Source organism: Salvelinus alpinus, chromosome 37 (assembly GCF_045679555.1).
Source record: "Salvelinus alpinus chromosome 37, SLU_Salpinus.1, whole genome shotgun sequence".
NCBI lineage: Eukaryota > Metazoa > Chordata > Actinopteri > Salmoniformes > Salmonidae > Salvelinus > Salvelinus alpinus.
In genome coordinates, this window is record NC_092122.1 from 9,063,773 (window position 1) to 9,086,164 (window position 22,392).

At 45.4% G+C, this 22,392-nt stretch overlaps 1 protein-coding gene across 2 annotated transcripts; it reads left to right on the forward strand.

Annotated features, from left to right (window-relative positions):
* The first annotated feature begins 306 nt into the window (after positions 1-306).
* On the forward strand, positions 307-20,529 carry LOC139565643 (importin-8-like). 2 transcript variants are annotated; one of them, XM_071386111.1, is made up of 25 exons: positions 307-510; positions 1,984-2,065; positions 2,342-2,498; positions 2,753-2,911; positions 3,158-3,314; positions 3,441-3,530; positions 3,652-3,746; positions 3,884-3,968; positions 4,148-4,282; positions 4,658-4,757; positions 4,924-5,000; positions 5,137-5,253; positions 5,351-5,440; positions 5,990-6,155; positions 6,347-6,507; positions 6,923-7,048; positions 7,901-7,976; positions 9,055-9,180; positions 9,352-9,449; positions 9,526-9,621; positions 9,889-10,109; positions 11,972-12,177; positions 12,781-13,005; positions 13,144-13,273; positions 15,445-20,529. In XM_071386111.1, coding segments are annotated over exons 1-25 (3,060 nt in total). In that variant the 5' UTR covers positions 307-426; the 3' UTR covers positions 15,446-20,529. The 2 variants fall into 2 exon arrangements, with proteins under 2 accessions (XP_071242212.1, XP_071242213.1); XM_071386112.1 differs by having other exon boundaries at positions 308-510; positions 7,901-7,967.
* The last annotated feature ends 1,863 nt before the right edge of the window (positions 20,530-22,392 follow it).

A 22,392-nucleotide genomic window follows, 5' to 3' on the forward strand; every position in this document is an offset into this window, starting at 1 on the left:
AAACTAATGGCCTGTTTGGAACACTGACAAGTAAAGAGCAGTTTTTGTTGTTGTTGCTAAATCTGATTTGGTGGGCCTGGCTCCCCCAGTGGGCCCACCCTGGCCTACGCCTCTGGTTAAGAAACATAATGTAAAATCTAAGGTTACCACAAATGATTGTGACAGAAGGGATGTTTTCAGTCATGACCACTCCAGCTCTTAAGGTGGCAGTAAAAACTAATCTCTGCACTGTCTATACCTATTACAGAGAAAAGAAGAAAGAAGGGTTATCGTAAATCGCCACTATTTACATTGCTTTGCGTCCACCGCTTGCTGATTGCCGGTAAAATGGGGCAGGGCTTGGGCAGCTCCATAACGCTTTGCCGAATTTGAAGCAGTTCATAAATCTGATTGTGAAACATAGCAATTACCGCTCGATTAGACACTATGGATCCCAATCGGATAATTCAAGCACTGAAAGGGACGATAGATCCCAACCTCCGGATAGCGGCTGAAAACGAACTCAATCAGGTGGGTGGATGGCCAAAATAATTTTGTTGTTTTTGTTATCCGGTCAGCATGAACCAATTTCCAGAAAGGGTTGTCCGTGTTTATGATTTGGATCGCAATAAGGCCGTGTTTCGGGATCAATGATTTGTCGTTCTATAACTTATATGTGCATCTCTCTGTTTATTGTGTAGGACACGAAACAGTAGATTGACATTTAATGTAACTTCCGACACAAACTGTTGCACCGGAGAACAATAGAATTGTGAGGCAGTGTGCGGACACTGTGCAGCAGTCCAGAGATGTGGCTGTTCGTGAAACAATGTAGCTAGCAAGTGTCCGATTGGATTGTAATTGTAGACATAATGCGCGAGTTGAAACATTGTAACAATTGCAGCAATTTCAGCCAGCGATAGTAAAAGTTAACAATTTTGATGGGATTTGACCGGTGAATTCGCCGAATCGCTCTTTCATCCAAAACCATATCTAAATGCGATAGACAAATGTATATTGTCAAAGCATCTTAAAGGGTCAATCTGCAATTGCTACATCTATTTTTCGACTATAAATTCATGATATGTACCCATTGATTCTTGAAGAATCTCACGAGTTTAGTTCCACTGTCTTACCCCATCAGAATCCAAAAGATAATCGTGTTTCACTCTGTTTGTAAACAAAGGGAAACGTAAACAAACTCTATAGCCTCGTGTTTATTTCATGGATGGTCAGGCCTTGCATCCATAGCTCTGTCTACGAATTTAAGAGTAGTTCCTTTTCTCCAGCCACATCCTCAGCTTTTTACTGAATTAGGGGCGGGCAGAACGCTGTGTTAGTTTCAACTGCTCATTGCCTTAATGAAAGATGGGTAACATAAGACTTGTAGCATATGCAGGCCTAGGTCATGATTGCATCACTGAAAATAACTACATCTGCCATAGGCCTGCACTACCTTGACTTTGCATAATGTCCACTTCAGTAGGTTTACACTAATCAGGACAAATGATTGGTGTGTCTGTGTGAAATGCCTGTCAGTGATGCAACCAAGTGAAATTAGGGGCATTTTCTGGAGACAGAATGCTGACTGTTCTGCAGCAGAGGAGGAGGGATAGAGGGAGATAAAGTGAGGGAAAGAGAGCGTTCGGTACAAAATATTCCTCCTGTTTTAAATTGTTGGTTGCTGGTTATATCTTTGACAGACCATGGCTCTTTTTTACTACCTTAAATCTGATAACTGGTCCGGCAAGATTGATGTGAGAGCGAGCCAATAAGCTACATACTTCACCTGCTCTGTATTTTCCTTGTTCTTCAGTTAGTATTGACCTCAACAAACAACCTGGGAATCCACCTCCTTACACTCCGGTGTGTCATCATATAATTGTTTTGACCACTGTGTGCTGTAGATGTGAATCTGACCGCTGAAGTAGTCGGGCGCTTGACTGTATGTGGTCCGATTTGGGTTGAGCTCATTTTAAAGCAGTCTTATTTTGTGTGTTCCAGTCGTACAAGATCATCAACTTCGCCCCCACTCTGCTCCAGATCATTGTGTCCGAACAGGTGGAGTTCCCTGTTCGCCAAGCAGGTAAGAACCCTGCCTCAGAACATTACATAAAGACCAGCATCTGGCTGTTTTTAAAACATCACTGGACCAATGCAACAACTATAAACAACACTGATAATAGCCTCACTTTGGGCCGGTGTCCCGGGACATAGATTAAGCCTAGTCCTGGACAAAATATCACTGTCAATGAAGATTCTTCATCAAGCTTGCTTTTTAGCTGCCACGTGAATTAATGAATTGTAAAGTAGAATTGTGTCAATCTTGCTAGTCTGAGTGATGTATATCTCTGTGCGCCAGCGGCCATCTACCTAAAGAACATGGTGAGCCAGTACTGGCAGGACCGCGAGCCCTCTCTAGGGGAGGTGGTGTTCCCCTTCAACATCCACGAGAACGACCGCACGCAGATCAGAGACAACATCGTGGAGGGCATTATCCAGTGTCCCGAGTCCATCCGGTGGGTCCTGCTGTCCTAACCTTCTTTACCTCCCTTAACCCACTAACCCTTACCTCTTAGCCTGATACTCAGGGCAGGTGGTGCCCTGCTCCGGTGCTCTGCTCTACCTAGAGCCTTTGAAATCGCGTCACTTGACTGTATAGGTCATCTGTGACTACAAGTGCCCAAAGAAGAGCGATGGGAGGATCATTTAGTGATGGCATGTTATAGAAAGAATACAGTGCTGATGTATGTGTGTGTATTCTCTCTCCCAGGGCCCAGTTGACAGTGTGTTTGCGAACCATCATAAAGCACGACTTCCCCGGGCGCTGGACGGCCATAGTGGATAAGATCGGCCTGTATCTGCAGTCTCAGAACAGTGGCAGCTGGTACGGCAGCCTGCTGGCCCTCTACCAGCTGGTCAAGACCTACGAGTGAGTCAACCAACCGGCGCTGTTTGTCCCACCTGAGGGTCACTGACTAGTGATCAAGTCATAACGACGCTGTGTTTTGAGACACAATTTTTAGTCCTAGTTTAGTAGTTTTAGTGTATAAGCCGAGTGATATAAATGATTATTCCATTTACACTTTTCAGTCATTGCACCCAGCCTGTTGTCGATGATATCACGTCTGTGTGCTGTCTCCTGCTGATGTGCTGTGTCTGTGTCTGTGTGTGTCAGGTATAAGAAGGCGGAGGAGAGGGACCCGTTGCTAGCAGCCATGCAGATCTTCCTGCCCCGTATACAGCAGCTCGTCACCCAGCTACTGCCTGACGGCACCATCTTCTCTGTCCTCATCCAGAAACAGATCCTCAAGATCTTCCACGCACTCGTACAGGTGAGAGAAGGGACTGTGTGACTGACTGACTGTGCACGCTCAAGTGTCTGTGACTGACTGCATGTGGCGTGCGTGTGCACGTTTGTGTGATACTAATACTAGTGTGTCTCTATTCTGCTCCTGCAGTACTCCCTGCCTCTCCAGCTGATTAATAACACAGTCATTACCCATTGGATGGAGATCCTCAGAGCTGTTATGGACAGAGATGTCCCCCCAGTAAGTTTTATTTCATCCTTCTTCGTTGTGTCGACCTGCCTGCGTTCTGCAAATTCTTCGACCCACGTTTTTTTTTTATTGAAGGGGGGTAGCGAACCTCTGTTGTGTGTGTGGTTGCTAGGAGACGTTGGAGGTGGATGAGGACGACCGTCCTGACTTGGTGTGGTGGAAGAGTAAGAAGTGGGCCCTACACATCATCACCAGACTGTTCGAGAGGTGAGGGGGCACGGGAGATGTATTTGTGTGTTGATGATTTTGGATGTAGGTAGATGTTGATGTGAATATGTTTGTGTGTTTGTGGATCGTAGCCTTTTTCTTCAGTCTAACCGTGCTGTTCTACACTTGTGTGGTAGGTACGGAAGCCCAGGCAACGTGACAAAGGAGTACTTTGAGTTTGCAGACTTTTTCTTGAAGACGTACGCTGTAGGGATCCAACAGGTAAGAGTTTGTAACACTAAATATGACATTAAACCTTGAATGTGTGTATATATATATACATGTCTGTTGTCCACATCTACCAATGTTGATGTATGTGTGTACATGAGTAGCAGAAGACTTCTGTTAAGTCTGACCCCGTACGATCTGATGTGACCTCGTCTCTGGGTGGTGTCCTTCAGGTCCTGTTGAAGGTGCTGGACCAACACCGACAGAAGCAGTATGTCACGCCTCACGTCCTCCAGAAGTCTCTTAACTACCTGAACCAGGGCCTATCTCACTCCCTCACCTGGAAACACATGAAGCCGCACATGCAGGCGGGTCATACAGACACCACTACACCTGTACCCCTGTGACACGTTAATAATAATGGATTTTATTTATATATATATATATATATATATATATAGCGCTTCTCCATCACAAATGTGGGATTATGTGTGTAATTACACTTTGTTATACCGTTGTTATGTTTGTTATAAGGTTGTGACAATACACTTTGGATTGAGTTACAGTACGTGGCAGGTGATGATCAAATTTAACTTTGATCAATCTTCATGTCGGCATTTAAATCAGCTGTTTTATATACTTAGTAATTGAGCTAATCTGAATACTGCTATGCTTCTAAAAACTATGTTACAATTCCACTTCTAGTAGTTAACCTGAACGTGTGTGTACTGTGTGTTCCACAGACCATCAGCCAGGAGGTGATCTTCCCTCTGATGTGTTACAAAGACGAGGATGAGAAACTGTGGCAGGAGGATCCATACGAGTACATCCGCATGAAGTTCAGTGAGTAGACACACGTTCCATAACTCAATCAGTTAGTAGTTACGGAGGTAATGGGACATTGTATGGTCAGTATACATAATGACATGTCAGATTGGAAATGTATGGCTTCCATAGAATAGACATACAGTAAACTGTGAGCTTGGCTGGGTTTCTTTCTCTGTTCCAGATGTGTATGATGACCATGCCCTCCCTGCCACCGCCGCCCAGAGCCTCCTGTGTAAAGCAGCCCGCAAGAGGAAGGAGGTGAGTGGAGAACCACACTAGAACCTAACAAAAACTACCCAACAGTCCTAAATAGCTTACTTTACTCATTTCCTTTCCTTAACTGAGTCTTCTCTGATATGACTTGCATCACTGCTCTGCCCCCCCCCCTTCCCAGGTTCTTCCCCAGATGATGGAGTTCTGCCACCAGATTATGATGGAGCCCTCTGCTGACCCCCGCAGGAAGGATGGGGCGCTGCACGTCATCGGCTCACTGGCCGAACTCCTACTGAAGGTCAGCAGTGTGGCTGTCTCTGTACTTTCCCCTCTTGTTTTATTACCTGTTTAGTCTATCTGTGACTGAGTCTTCTCTTCCTGTTGTCGTCCTGTAGAAGCGGGTGTACAGGGAGCAGATGGAGCTGATGTTACAGAACTATGTGTTCCCTCTACTCAACTCCCCTCTGGGATACCTCCGGGCTAGGGTGAGACACACACACACACACACACACACACACACACACACACACACACACACACACACACACACACACACACACACACACACACACACACACACACACACACACACACACACACGCGCGTGCGCGCTTTCACTCCAAGGCCCCTCTAACCCAACTCTTCTCATGGAGCTGAGAATGGGTGTGTAAGAACATGTGAGTGTGTTTGCAGTTCTTCAGTCTTTAAAATGGCTCCTTCCCTCTTTATACCTAGAGTCCTGTTGGGTGCTATATTCCATACAGTCCATCCATGTGAGTCAGAATGGTCTGTCAGTCCTGTTTTATATAGACTAAACATCCCCCTTCCTGCATTTCTTTACCCCCTCACCCCTGCTCTTTTACTTACTGGCCATCTTCGGGCAGGTGAACGTGTTGGGAAGCACCACTGCACATTTTGGTGACTGGAAGTGGATGGTGCTGATTTGTACATGATGTGGATAGGCTCCAAACTGATAGCGATGCCCATCCGTGTGGGATATAGATCAGTGATTGTAACCCTGTGTTTGTCCTCAGTCGTGCTGGGTGCTGCATTCGTTCAGCCCGCTGCGTTTCCATAACGAGTTGGTCCTGAGGAATGCGGTGGAGCTGGTTAAACAGGGCCTCATAGCAGACAAGGAGATGCCCGTCAAGGTGGAGGCTGCTATCGCCTTGCAGACACTGGTCAGCAACCAGGAGCAAGGTCTGAGGTTCACACACATGCATGGACGTACACTCAGACACACTCATACACACACACACACACACACACACACACACACACACACACACACACACACACACACACACACACACACACACACACACACACACACACACACACACACACACACACACACACACACACTGAACCCTCTCTCTCCCTCTCTTTAGCTAAGGTCTACATCAGGCCCTACATCCGACCTGTCATGCAGGAGCTGCTCCACGTCATCAAGGAGACGGAGAACGATGACCTCACTAACGTCATTCAGAAGATGATCTGCGAGTACAACCAGGAAGTGGCTGTCATCGCCGTCGACATGACCCAGAACCTGGTACGCCTCCACGGTCTTGCTCTACTGTTTAAGTGTGTGTGTGTGTGTGTGTAAAGGCGTCTGCATGCTTCCTATCTGAAACAGTGTGTGTGTGTAAAGGTGTCTGCATGCTTCCTATCTGTGTGTGTGTGTGTGTAAAGGCAAAGGAGTCCGCATTTTTTCTTGAGGCAAGCCAAAGTCGGTAGCGGAGAAATTCTGCACCAAACATCTTCGTTAGATGTCAAATTGTGTGACTAAGATCTCCTAGGTATGCCATTTCTTTTAGATAGATTAATTCGGACTATTTTGGCTACGGTGTCTCAAGACGGACAAACAGTACTATTGTCGCTTTTTCCCGCTTAAAAGATCTTAAAAGCCAGCACAGCCAAACCGAAGCACACGAAAGCCTTAACACCCCCTGCATATGTGTCTCCAGGCTGAGATCTTCACCAAGGTGCTACAGAGTGAAGAGTATGAGGAGAGTGAAGACAAGACGGTGATGGCTCTGGGGATCCTTAGCACCATAGACACCATACTCACTGTAATGGAGGACCACAAGGAGGTGAGACACACACACACGCTCACCCTATTCCAAATCTAGTCCTCTGAAGCTCCAGTTGAATGTGTGATGATTGGTGATTGATTTGCTCCCTCTCCCCTGCTTTGTTTGAACACACAGTGTTATTGAGCATGGTGTGAATGTTATGTCAGACTAGGGCTGTGACGGTCATGCAATTTTGGGTGACTGTAATTGACCTGCCAAATGACTGTGCTCACCGCAATAACCGGTGCATCTTTTACGCATATTTGTTCCTCTCCGCTCCTGATTGCATGTGCCGCCATAGAAATAGAATGAATCGAACGGGTGTCCCCATTCAAGTCAATGATTGCATAATGGGTGGACTGGCGGTCATTGCGAGTGTACCCATAGAAGTAAAAACAGGAAGTGTTTAACCATCAACATGTGCTGTGATTTGTTGATTCAACTCCACTGACATTACACAAAATACATTCCATTGCATGAGCCACATCAGCTAACATCATTTGAATGAACAGATTACATTTCGGGCAAGGAGCAACAACGTTTCATAACGTTGTTAAGAGTCCATGTTACCGCGGGAAACGCTCAGCCGCGGGAAGGCCCTGCCGTCCTGTCTTCAGCCAGCTGTTCGTTCCACTTTTTTATTTCCTTCCGCATTTTACGGTTATGACTGTTATTTTCATGGAGGTCTTCGTCCGTAACCATCGGTTATACGGTAATTGTGCCAGCCCTATGTCAGACCGATATTAGCCTGGGATCAATAGATGATCTTTGACCTTTTGATATCTCTTTCTGCCTGTGTCTTTCCTCTCTCACCCTCTTGACTGCCTCTCGTTCTTTCGTTATCGTGTTCTCTCTCTCCCTCTCTCTCAGATCACTCAGCAGTTGGAGGGCATCTGTTTACAGGTGATAGGCCTGGTGCTGCAGAAGCCCATCATAGGTATGGCAGGTGTGTGTGCTCACGTCACTGTCTGTTTTTGTGTGTACACACATACTCATTTGTTTGCGGTGTGTGTCTATTCCTCTCTGTGACCTTTTGTGTGTGTGTGTGTGTGCTTTTCACACACACACACACACAATAACCGCATTCATCTCACTTTCCTGTTCCAGTGAGTCACCCCCCTCTTTTGTATAACACCTTGTTCATTTCCGTCTCACAATGAACACTGTCTAATTGTCAAAAGCTGTTCACCTTGCACTTCCCAAATCCCAGATGACCAGGCACCAGTCATGCCTGTAATTGGCTCGTGTGTGTGTGTGTTTCTGGGTGTGTAATCCCATCTGTGGTGTGTGTGTGTGTGTGTGTGTGTCTGTGTGGACGTGTTTAACTATTCTTGTGGGGACCAGAAGTCCCTACAAGAATAGTAAACAAACAAAAAGTTGACCAGCTGGGGACATTTTGTTAGTCCCCACAAGGTCAAATGCTATTTCTAGGGGGTTTAGGGTTAAGATTAGAATTAGTTTTAGGGTTAGAATTTTAAGTTAAATATTAAGGTTAGGAGCTAGGGTTAGTTGTAGGGTTAGGAGCTAGGGTTAGGTTTAGGTTTAGGGTTAGGATAAAGTTTAGGTTTTTGGGTTAGGGTTAAGGTTAGAGTAAGAGTACGGGTTAGGATTAGGGTTAGGTTTAGGGTTAGGGGTTAGGGAAAATAGGATTTTGAATGGGACTGAATTGTATGTCCCCACAAGGTTAGCTGTACAAGACTGTGTGTGTGTGTGTGTGTGTGTGTGTGTGTGTGTGTGTGTGTGTGTGTGTGTGTGTGTGTGTGTGTGTGTGTGTGTGTGTGTGTGTGTGTGTGTGTGTGTGTGTGTGTGTGTGTGTGTGTGTGTGTGTGTAATCACCTCTGTGCTGTGTGTGTGTAAGGAGAGATTACAGCTCTATGTTAATGAATGGATTATGTGATAACCTGTTATAATGAGAGTTTCCTTCAGGAAGAGTGGAGGGGGGGGGGGGTCACTGTGGAAGATTATCTTTAAAAGGGAAACTTCCATTCTATGATCTGTTTCCTCCTCTTCTCCCTCCACTCCAGAGTTCTACGAGGAGATTCTGTCCCTGGCGTTTGGGCTGACCTGCCAGACTATCTCCCCTCAGATGTGGCAGCTACTGGTGGTGCTCTACGGGGTCTTCCAGCACGACTGCTTTGACTACTTCACGGGTACAGTACTGAGTCACTGGTCAACAGTCACCTGCCTGTTAGTGAGAATTTTGGGCTTACACACCTGTCTAGGTGAACATTGAATATCACAGTGAATGTAATGTAGAATAGCATGATGGTGACACTGATGCTGGCCCAACTCGATGATGATCACGGTCTGGTCTCTTTCAGATATGATGCCTCTTTTGCACAACTACGTTACCGTGGATACAGACACGCTCCTGTCCAACCCCAAATACTTAGAGGTCATATACACCATGTGCAAAAAGGTGAGTGTGTGTGTGTGTGTGTTCAGGTAGAGTTTGATGAAGTGTCCCATGTTGACCTTTGACTCCTGTGCTGTAGGTGCTGACCAGTGATGCAGGTGAGGACGCAGAGTGTCACGCTGCTAAGCTGCTGGAGGTCATCATCCTCCAGTGTCGGGGGAGGGGCATCGACCAGGTGAGAGGGACCGCAAAGGCTTCTGGGTAGTATTTAAGGGTAGACGTGGTCCCAGTTCAGCCCAAACCAGTTCGCTTTCCCTTTCCATACCCTGAATCTCCCGTTGGGAGGGATGATTGCTATCAATATTGTATTGATTCTTCTCTCTCACCCCCATATGATCTGCCTCAGTTTTAATGATCTTCCTGTAAATGTCAGACAGATATTACCCAGTCAACAATAGCTATCTCTCGTTCTCTCTCTTTCTCACTCCCTCTTCCCCTCCAGTGTATCCCGTTGTTCGTGGAGGCTGTGTTGGAGCGGCTAACCAGAGGTGTGAAGTCCAGTGAGCTGAGGACCATGTGTTTGCAGGTGGCCATCGCTGCTCTCTACTACAACCCAGCCCTGCTCATCCACACGCTGGACAACATGCACTTCCCCCACACCCCACAGCCCATCACCGCTCACTTCATCAACCAGTGGATGAATGATACGGAGTTCTTCCTGGGGTAAGTGTATAAACTAAGCCCTTACGTCATATACACAACCCACTATAAAGTACACAGAGGATAAACAACGTGCCCTAAACCATGTTCCTTAAATACTAGTAGACCCATACTGTACACAGTCCACTTCATCAACTATATTGTTAGTCATCACTGAGTCACACTGTGGTCTTTCTATAGCAGTGTAAAAACATATGGGATATACAGTATTTGTACCTACTACAGTCGTGGCCAAAAGTTTTGAGAATGACACAAATATAAATTTTCACAAGGTTTGCTGCTTCAGTGTCTTTAGATATTTTTGTCAGGTGTTACTATGGAATACTGAAGTATAATTACAAGCATTTCATAAGTGTCAAAGGCTTTTATTGACAATTACATGAAGTTGATGCAAAGAGTCAATATTTGCAGTGTTGACCCTTCTTTTTCAAGACCTCTGCAATCCGCCCTGGCATGCTGTCAATTAACTTCTGGGCCACATCCTGACTGATGGCAGCCCATTCTTGCATAATCAATGCTTGGAGTTTGTCAGAATTTGTGGGTTTTGTTTGTCCACCCGCCTCTTGGGGATTGACCACAAGTTCTCAATGGGATTAAGGTCTGGGGAGTTTCCTGTCCATGGACCCAAAATATCGATGTTTTGTTCCCTGAGCCACTTAGTTATCACCTTTGCCTTATGGGCAAGGTGCTCCATCAGGCTGGAAAAGGCATTGTTCGTCACCAAACTGTTCCTGGATGGTTGGGAGAAGTTGCTCTCGGAGGATGTGTTGGTACCATTCTTTATTCATGGCTGTGTTCTGAGGCAAAATTGTGAGTGAGCCCACTCCCTTGGCTGATAAGCAACCCCACACATGAATGGTCTCAGGATGCTTTACTGTTGGCATGACACAGGACTGATGGTAGCGCTCACCTTGTCTTCTCCGGACAAGCTTTTTTCCGGATGCCCCAAACAATCGGAAAGGGGATTCATCAGAGAAAATTACTTTACCCCAGTCCTCAGCAGTCCAATCCCTGTACCTTTTGCAGAATATCAGTCTGTCCCTGATGTTTTTCCTGGAGAGAAGTGGCTTCTTTGCTGCCCTTCTTGACACCAGGCCATCCTCCAAAAGTCTTCGCCTCACTGTGCATGCAGATGCACTCACACCTGCCTGCTGCCATTCCTGAGCAAGCTCTGTACTGGTGGTTCCCCAAACCGCAGCTGAATCTACTTTAGGAGACGGTCCTGGCGCTTGCTGGACTTTCTTGGGCGCCCTGAAGCCTTCTTCACAACAATTGAACTGCTCTCCTTGAAGTTCTTGATGATCCGATAAATGGTGGATTTAGGTGCAATCTTACTGGCAGCAATATCCTTGCCTGTGAAGCCCTTTTTGTGCAAAGCAATGATGACGGCACGCGTTTCCTTGCAGGTAACTGTGGTTAACAGAGGAAGAACAATGATTCCAAGCACCACCCTCCTTTTGAAGCTTCCAGTCTGTTATTTGAACTCAATCATGACAGAGTCATCTCCAGCCTTGTCCTCGTCAACACTCACACCTGTGTTAACAAGATAATCACTGACATGATGTCAGCTGGTCCTTTTGTGGCAGGGCTGAAATGCAGTGGAAATGTTTTTTGGGGATTCAGTTCATTTGCATGGCAAAGAGGGACTTTGCAATTAATTGCAATTCATCTGATCTCTCTTCATAACATTCAGGCGTATATGTAAATTGCCATCATACAAACTGAGGCAGCAGACTTTGAAAATTAATATTTGTGTCATTCTCAAAACTTTTGGCCACGACTGTACAGTACACTATACATGATTTATTCACCACCTACCTGTAGTTCATTCTCTCTCTCCCTCCCTCCACTCGTCTCTCTCCCAGGCTCCATGACCGTAAGATGTGTATCATCGGACTGAGTGTTCTGATGGAGCTACCCTCCAGGCCAGTGGTGGTAGAAGGGGTAGCGGCTCAGATCGTCCCCAGCGTCCTGCTCCTGTTCCTGGGGCTCAAACACCTGTACTCCTCCCGCCTCCTCAACAAGCCAGACCTACTGGCCTGCACTGGGGTACCTGAGGAGGACCAGAACGGTGAGAGGAGGAAAACGGGCGACAGAGGAGGAGAGGAGACAGGACAAATGAGAGGGGAATGGAGAGAACAGGCAAGAGAGGAGGAGAGAAAAGGAATGGCGAGATGCTAATACTGTTGAATCATACCCTCTTTTTGGAAGCCATGGGATAAGGCCAGGGATAATGTAAATGGTAGAAGATTAAGCCACTACTAACCCTAGCTATGGATGTGGTAGGAATCAGTCCTCAGCTGTTCACGCGTGTTTCTTTACACATCTATGGCCAGGTTTCAACACCTCTGGACCTCTCTCTCTCTCTCGCTTGACTTCTCACTCTGAATACAGGTCATATTAGTTGCACTACATTGCCCTACATGCCGCAGGGCAGCTGTGCTGGCATTCCTCAGTCAAGTGTAAAGAACGGCAGGGTACAGGGGAGGTTAGGATGAAGGAAATTGTTATGTGGGTTAGCTATGCAGCTGTTACTGTAATTGGGAATATTAAAACGGCATTAAGAGAACTTGTGCCTTTCAAAAAGGTAAAAGGGTCATTTCGTTCTATTCATTCTGTTTTTCTATGTGTGTGTGATTCTCTGCGTCTGTCTGCATGTGTGTTGCGTCCACAGAGGAGATCCCCAGTGATGAGGATGAGGTGAATGCAAACTGTAACGCCATGATGCAACAGCAGACCTGCACACGCGTAGGCCACGAGGACGAGGAGGAGGAGGAGGATGATGAAGACTACTGGGATGAAGAAGGGCTGGAGGGGACACCCCTGGAGGAGTACAACACGCCCCTGGACTATGACAATGGAGAGGACGAGTACCAGTTCTTCACCGCTGCCCTACTCAGTAAGCAGTTACACATCTACACACACCAACTCGCACACAAATGCACACACAGCTACTTGTGCGCACACACACAGAGAAAAAAGGAATATGCATGCATACCAGGCATCTAACCCTTACTCTCTCCTGTGTGTACTATAGGGGTCCAGAACACTGACCAGCCTTGGTACCAGTCTCTAACCACGCCCCTCAGTGATGACCAGAAGAAACAGCTGCAGGAGATCTACAGCCTGTCCCAGCAGAGGAGGAGCACCGCCGCCAAGGGCCAATGGTGAGGCAGAAAAGAGGGCCAATGGGGAGAGAGGATCGAGGGTCAATGGGGAGAGAGGACCAAGGGCCAATGGGGAGAGAGGCCTATTGGGAAAGAGAAGAGGGCCAAGGGCCAGTGGGGGGGAGAGAGAAGAGGACCAAGGGCCAGTGCGGGGAGAGAAGACAGAGGGCCAATGGGTGGACAGAGGGCCAATGGGTGGAGAGTGGACAGAGGGCCAATGGGTTGGGAGCTGGTGAGGCTGAAGAATAAGGATGTAGGGTGGAAAATACAACATACAACAACAGTAAAAGGTTGTTGATTTAACTTCTACCGAGTCAGAAACCCGGATCCGGGAGCACCCCCCACCCCCCACCAGTAAAAAAGCTGAATAGCATAGCTAGCATAGCGTCACAAGTAAATAGTAGCATCTAAATATCATTCAATCACAAGTCCAAGATACCAGATGAAAGATCCACTTCTTGTGAATCCAGCAATCATTTCTGATTTTTAAAATGTTTTACAGGGAAGACACAATATGTAAATCTATTAGCTAACCACGTTAGCAAAAGACACCATTTTTCTTTGTCCACCATTTTTTCTCTCCACCAGTAGCTATCACCAATTCGGCCAAATAAAGATATTGATAGCCACTAACCAAGAAAAAACCTCATCAGATGACAGTCTGATAACATATTTATTGTATAGGATAGTTTTTGTTAGAAAAATGTGCATATTTCAGGTAGAAATCATAGTTTACAATTGCACCCACCATCACAACTCGACTAGAATAAATACAGAGAGCAACGTGTATTACCAATTTACTCATCATAAAACATTTCATAAAAATAGACAAAGCATAGCAATGGATAGACACAGATCTTGTGAATTCAGACAATATTTCAGATTTTCTAAGCGTTTTACAGCGAAAACACAATAAATCGTTATATTAGCATACCACATGTGCAAACGTTACCCCAGCATGAATCCAAGGCAAGGGGAGCGATAACGTTATGATCACCAAAATATATTAATTTTTTCACTAACCTTCTCAGAATTCTTCCGATGACACTCCTGTAACATCATATTACAACATACATATAGAGTTTGTTCGAAAATGTGCATATTTAGCCACAAAAAAACGTGGTTATACAATGAGAATAGTAGCAAAACTGGCCTCAAAATGTCGGGCGCTATCTTTGAGAGTGATCTAGTCTAATCGATAGCTAATCATAAACTTGACTAAAAAATACAGGGTTGACAGGAATCGAAAGACAAATTAGTTCTTAATGCAATCGCTGACTTACATTTCTAAAATTATCCTTACTGTACAATACCGGGTCCGCCAAGCGAAGCTACACATAACAAAATGGCGATATATGCGTTTAAAATCTTTCAACAGAACAGCGATTTATCATCATAAATAGTTCTTACTGTGAGCTGTTCTTCCATCAGTATCTTGGGCAATGTATCCTTTCTTGGGTCTAATCTTCTTTTGGTCGAAAGATGTCCTCTTGTCCGTCGAAATGCCCACTAACGTTCGACCGGGACCCCGAAACGTGCCCGGCGCTTCAAAGTGCATCACAAAGCAATGCCTCAAAATCGCACTAAACGGATATAAATTGCTATAAAACGGTTTAAATGAACTACCTTATGATGTTTTTAACACCTATAACGAGTAAAAACATGACCGGCGATATATAAGTGGCTAAACCAACGCTTGGAAAGAGAGCCAGTCCGACGTCCATCTTGCGTCAGGCGCAGCAGGAAAAGAACGGTACATCCGGTCTTTCGCGTTTTATACGGGCCCTGATTGCGCAATCGACTCCATTCAAATTGTCACCTCTTACTGACATCTAGAGGAAGGCATGGGCAGTGTTTGTATCCTCATAGGATTTACAGGGACTTTAAAACTGACCTGGGACCAGAGGCCAACATTTCTGAAATCTCACTCCATATCAGGAAAAGTGCTGTAGAATGAGTTCTGTTTCACTCAGAGACATAATTCAAACGGCTATAGAAACTAGAGAGTGTTTTCTATCCAATAATAACAATAATATGCATATTGTACGAGCAAGAATTGAGTATGAGGCAGTTTAATTTGGAGACGATAAATGCTAACGTTGAAACAGCACCCCCTATATTGCTGTATTTTCCATTCCGTTGAGTCCTAACACTGTGTCATGTTGTTTCAGAGCTGTAAGAGACATGGCTGCAGGCCTGGATGGAAGGAGGAGTAGCAGCAGAGTTCTGGCCTGATCTGAAGTGGATTTAAAACACACCAAGAACTGTTTCAGTCCAGATCAGACCAGATCTAACTAGACTTTACTGATCCCACCAAGACCGGGCCATCTAGATCCATAACTGAACTGGGTGGAGACCCACCAGAGACCATAATACCAGGACTTTACACACTTTACGGTTCACATCCCAGACCGTAATTGGACCACACCCACCCCAGAGAGAGAGTGTGTGTGCGTGAGATTGATGTCCTACTCTGTATCACTGACCAGCAAATTCATCTTTTAGTACAGTGCAGTCCTTGGGTCTGTGATTCTGTAACTGAGTGAATGTAAGTATTGTACACAAAATCCCTGTTTCTTTATAGCCTGGCTTTTGTATGGTCTCGAGAGGACTGGCCAGATGTCCTTAGTTGCCATGGCATCAATCAGAACCATGTGTCAGTTAGTCTGATCCAAGGCTGTGGTGCTTATTGACGGACAGACAGAAGTGTTTGGGGTGAAGGGTTAGGGGTCAGTGACCTTTGACCCACGGGGGGGTTCCTTTCACACTGATGAAATGTAATAGGGGGCAAGATGCTGGGAGGAGAGCTTTTGTTTGTCTTTGTTTTGTTTTTATAACTGTTTTCATTTAACTTAAGAAAATCATAAACATTCATGTAACATCTAGCCCAGTGCTTTTTCCTGTTATGTTACTATAGTGAGTGTTTTATAGGTTTGTGCTCCTCTGCCTGCAGGTGTGTGTAGGGGTTAAGATTTTTATATTGATTTCGCATGGAGAACATGTGGATATTGCAGTAGCTGAAACTTTGCGTCTTTGAACATCTCTTCCTGCTCTGTTGAATCAATACTAGGTCAGAGTTCACTGCTGCGATCAATCCTCATTTATAAAACATCCAGCTCAATAACACACAGTTGGATTGAACAACTACTGTAACATCATGCAGGTTAACAGTATCAGCAGGAGTAAATATGTTTTCATTTACAGGCTTCTCTCAGGGCCCTGTTCAGATGCTTTAAAAGGGATTCCTCCCTCCGTGGTTCTGACACAAGACAGAGGGAATAACATGGTGAAATCTGGCTTTCACCAGTCCACAAACTATCTGGACTTGGGTATCAAATTCAAATCACAGCCGGGAATCTCTCCATACCAGACAGTTCTTTCTCTCATGTCCCCAGCTGTCCAGAAAAATGAGCCAACTCTGAAAGGAGTTTCCTCTGGAATGTTAGAGATGTCCAAATCTACCACAGGGCTTCTTTCTGCATTTTATAGTCAGTATTTGATTCTCTAGTGGAGTCGGAGTGCTCTGCTTGCAGGTTTGGGAGTCAGATCCTGATGTTTCAGACGGGACGCTTGGATGGGTTCTGGTGCGGCAACAGTGCTCTCTCTCTCCCGGTGTTAGTATTCTGTGTGTGTTCGGCTGCAGTTTGTATGTTCTAGCCCACTGCAGTTTCTACTGAAGACTGTGTGTGCAGGACAGTAAGGAGCAACCAAGCGTTGAAGAGATGTCGAACTCTGTGGGCGCTGAAACCAACATAGGGTGTGTGTTTATTTGTTGTTGACTAGTGTCTGGAGTTGTTTCTCTCCAGAAAATGTTCTGTTGCAGTCTGCCTCTGCAATTAAGCACTGCAGTGAATTATGTTCTCCAACAAACACCCTCCCCCTCTCTCTCTTCATTTCTATTGGTCTGTATGACTGAGTGACAGATTTCTGTAGGTGACGTTGCGTATACCTGACAGTTCCAGGCCATGCTAGGATGCTGTTGCACTACTCTTCAGTCTCACACCAGTAGAGGAGAGAGAGAGAGAGATAGAGAGACCCGGTATAGAAAGAGTGATGCTGATCCCTGCGGGGGATTGTGTCAAATGTGGCCAATTATCCATGCCAATCTGCACTCCCTTCAGTTAACTCTAGTCTACTGCCCTGGTAATAATCGAGGGGATTCTCTGGACACTGTGTCCCAGTGAGGGTGTCTCTCCTCCAGTCTGCCTGGTGGCCTCTTCTCCCTGGGGAGCAGAGTGGAGGTAATGATGATGGCCATAGGCCGTGGTGTGCTGGGCAAAGCTAATCAGATCTGAGTATGAGAAGGGAAAACAAGGGCAGAGTCAGAGAGAGAGACCTCACTGCAGTTCGGCAACCAAATAACCAATTTCCACAGACAGTTTAAAAAGTGAGCTGAGGTCCCCAGCTAACTATTGAGTGGAGTACTGTGATGTGTGTTTGTTCTCTGGGGCAGCTAACTGCCTGTGGTCTCTCTGCAGTGTGTGCCTCTGTCAGAATCACTTACCTGGATGGATGGGGGTAGGCAAAGTTCAGGTGAAGTGCATTTTGTGTCACGTGGTAGTTCCCTGCCCTTTTATAGCCACCCAAAACACACACACACACACACACACAGACAGACAGACAGACAGACAGAGAACTCTCTCCTGCCGTTGTCTGTGTGTGTCCAGGGCACACAGGGACTGTCTCCACACGCCAGTGAAGCTGAGAGATGCCGACTGACAGCGCTGGCTGTGGCTCTATCTCCCTGGTGTGAGTCAGCGGTCCCCAGACTCCACCACAGGTGGTGAGGAGTGGGAATAAATAAAGTTCTCAAGTTTCCCAGGCACTGGTGTCAACCTTAGGGAGCCTCCACAAACAGTGTAGCCTCCCTATGAAACTGGCCTCTGCTAAGAGGAGTGGACTTCTATGGCACAGGCGAAAGTGTGCTGCCTCGCACTGTAACAATACAGGGTCACTGGTTCAAGCCTCATTCCTGACTACTCCCCCTCCACCGCTGCATTAGTAATGGGATATTTGATTCCTAATGGAGGTCTTGGCTACTTTGCAACTTCTGCTCACACACCAGTTAATTGCATTTGCTTTGGTAATGAGGGAGGCTGATTGCATATCATGAATCATGTGCCACTCTCCTGCCCTTCTCTAACCCCGGAGGGGTTTTGAAAGAGAGCGGTTCTCCAGTTGGGCTGGTCTGTGATTCACTGTCACCTTTCCCTGGTCAGAGGAATAAGGCAACCTCAGAGAGGTTTTCCAGAGGACATATGAGATGGTTCTGTACAGAGGAGAGATGTGAATGAATAAACAGCATGAGACTGAATCAGTAATAGCACAAGAGCAATAGTGGACTGTATAAGGAGATAGTGACACCCGCAAAGGACTGTATAATAGCATCAACTACTATTAACAACTAGCAATAGTAACAACCAACAGTAAATGCACACGTTTCAATAACAACAAGAGAGACTGAGGAGGCTCTGACCTGGGCAAGCAGGACTGTCTGGTATCCTGTCCTCTAGCAACCTATTGGTGGCCTGATAGCAGAGGTCACTGGAAGTCTGGGTAGACAGTTTATGATCCCCTAGTCTCTGGCACCATCAGGTGATGGGTGGAGTGAGCTGCATGAAATTAGATACCTCACAGGCAGGAAAAGTCATAACAGGTTTAGTCTGGCGACTCCATCCCAAAGCTCTTCATACCTGAGTAGTAGTATTATAATCACCTCTCCTCCTAATGAGCTATTCATCCTCAAGTACACCCTTGAGATTTAATATCACCTCGTGCTGCGATGGGCCTGGCGGTGGCATAACTGCCAGGCAGGCTCGTTTAGTGGCAGTCAGCCACCGAGCTATAAGCCTAAAGTAATGAAATCAAACTCTATTGTAGAAAGAGAGGGGCTGCACTCGCCTCGAACATGTAACCGTATCATTACCGATGGATAACGGCTATTGTGGTCGACACGCTCCGTCGCCCACAGGAATGTAGGCCTGCCTAGCCCTTCTGAACCGTGCGGCGGTTGGTGAGTGCGCCATGCATTCTGAAGGCAATTAGCGCACAGAACGGCACCTTGAACACTCGCAAATGCATCGTTCCAATGAAAAAAACGAACTAATAAGCAAATGAACGAGGCAAAAGCATTTCATTATTTTTAGTCGGAGAGGCCAGATGTTTTCTCCTGGTCCCATAATTGTGAGGTGAATATATATATATATATATCGATATATAGATATATATATGGTGTGTAGCAATGCTCCCTCAAATGTTTTCCGGCACTAAGCAAATTTCAGGTCTGCTGAGTGCAAACTTCAACATTGTGAAAATTCTGTGCGTCTTCCAGTGCGTGTTTCAGCCTACAGTAGCAGCCAATGTGCGGTGTTCAATGTCGCCTACATTCCATGAGACTTTAAAAAAAACATGCAGAGCTTGACATTAACCTGTTTATCCACTTGTCTTTCAGACAAGGGGGTGACTGGAAATGTTGTTTGATGCAAGTAACCACTTTACAAAATAAAATGCAGTATTATTCTCATACCATTACTACATAGAATCAGACAAATTATGCTACCCTCTGCCTATTGCCTACTTAGCTTATTCAAACCTGTCTCAAAATACAACACTGCCCCTTTTAAGACAAAAACAAAAGCTCTTTACCTGACTCACTTTCCAAGATGTCTAGAAATGTACACGTTTTGTGCTCTTGTAGGAAGCGATCACTCCCCTATTGCTGACTACAAATGATCTATAACAGGTCTAATAATTCCCTAACTAGCAAAGAATATGAACAAAATGTGCATGTGGCTTCATGCAACTCTCGCTTTGATCTCAAAACAAGTGAATCTACTCATGACCGCTCATGCTGTAAACACAGTCCAGTTCGAAGTAAATGGCAAAGATCCATATATGGCAATGGTCTATTGCATGTAGGCCTACTGCAGTGGTGTAAAGTACTAAAGTAAAAATACTTTTAAGTACTACTTAAGTAGTTTTGGGGGGTATCTGTACTTTACTTTTTGTATTTTTGACAACTTTTACTCCACTACATTCCTAAAGAAAATAATGTACTTTTTACTTCTTACATTTTCCCTGACACCCAAAAGTACTAGTTACATTTAGAATGCTCAAGCAGGACAGCATTATGGCACCTATCAATATAACACTGTCATCCCTACTGCCTCTGATCTGGCGTACTCACGAAACACAACTACTGTGTTTGTAAATGATGTTGGAGTGTGCCCCTATAATTAAAAATAATATGAAAATCGTGCCGTTTTGTTTGCTTAATTAATATAAGGAATTTGATGTATAGCATTTACTTTTACTTTGTACTTTTACTCATGTAGGACAATTTTATTATTTTTTCAACTACTGTACTTAAGTACATTTAAAACCAGATACTTTTACTCAAGAAGTATTTTATTGGGTAATGTTCACTTTTACTTGAGTCATTTTCTGTTAAAGTATCTTTACTTTTACTCAAGTATGACAATTGAGTACTTTTTCCACTACTGGCCTACTGCAACTCTGATTGCAATAGAATTCTACTCTGATGCGTTCTGCCTACAACAAAATCTCTTGCATGATTCGTTTTGTTTCGGTATGTTGAATTGAAAGTGGCTAATATTTTGAATTGAAAGTGGCTAATGTTGAGTTGATCACTATTACCACAGTAAAAAATAACAACAGTTCGCCTACCCGGCGTGCAGGGCAGCTCTATCCATGCTGCACACCATTGTTCCCTCTAAACTGCCCCGACACTGCTGCGGAGAAATATCAGCACTGAACTTCACTCAACTTTCGAGAGCAATGTTCTATCTCGTGCTTCTCTCGGTGTGCTGATATTTCTCCGCAGCAGTCTCGGGGCTACTGGCCGCGCGCAGTTTAGAGGGAACATTGGTGTGCAGCATGGATAAGGACGAGACGACCTTGCTGCGTGTAGCCGCTAGATACATGGGCCTACCTAAGAACAGGTGTTTTTATACACAGGTGAATAGCGAGCTGCTAATGGATGAAACACATGGTCGAGAAGACAACCTTGATCCGTGTGGCCAGCTAGACGCCAGCTGCTGGGTGAAGAAATGGCCTGGAGCAGCCTTCATGTTGATGTGGATACAGCAACAGTATCATTTGCATTTTATACGTCAGGGATGGGAAACTGGCGGGCAACTGGCGGCCCACGAGCCCCACCCCATTTGAAGGCCCTCAGATCAATTTCCACAAAATAAATGTTTTTTTAGGAATTCAGTCAGGTCTCCACTGTTGCATGTTAGAATACACAAGATGCAATTTTGATGCAAACATTCCTCCACCCTATGGCAAAATGTGTAGACTTGCAGGAAATTAGCTGTAAAACAGCTCATTTTCCTATCTGCCCCATGGCAAAATGAGTAGAATTGCATGAAATTAGTTATAAAATGGCAAAATATTGTGTCCCATGGCAAAAATGTGTAGGATTGCAGCAGTTGCTTTAAAACGAACATTCTCTACACCCCGCGAGCAACTGCAGCCCCTCGTGAGTTTAGATTTGTTGGGGCCCCCTACCACAATCTAAGTTGCCCACCCCTGTCATCCTATGACCGCACAACCCTCTGGCTATGACTAGAGAGCAAGAGAGGAGGAGGAAAGAGTAAGGGAATGAGTGCTTGACAACTTAGAGTTGTTTTGCCCTTTAGCATGTCTTTCCCAGTAGGCACGTCCCACCCCCTCCTTCTCCCCAGGTCCTGTCATGCTGTACTCAGGGCACAGGAGGTGGTTGTCTGCAGGTGCTGCACGCCAGTTTGTTTCCTGGCGGTGTGTACATGGTTCAGTGATCAGTGTGCCCCAGTGTACCCTTTGCCAACCCTCTACTCTGCCATCAGAGCCCCCACCCTCGTATCCCCCGCTAGCTAAGGTGACAGAAAGCTATTCTCAAGTAGTATAAAGTACAACTGGGTGTTTGTCAAACATGTTATTCATACCCTATTAAAAATGTGTTTTATAACACACAACAATGTAATGTACTTCAACAAATTGGGGGGTAATTCGATTTTTGCAACCGGTAATACTGTAATCAAATAGTAGTGGTTGTAATGTAGACAACCTATATGTACCAGTCAGTACCTCCACCCTGTGGGATTTCCACATTTTGG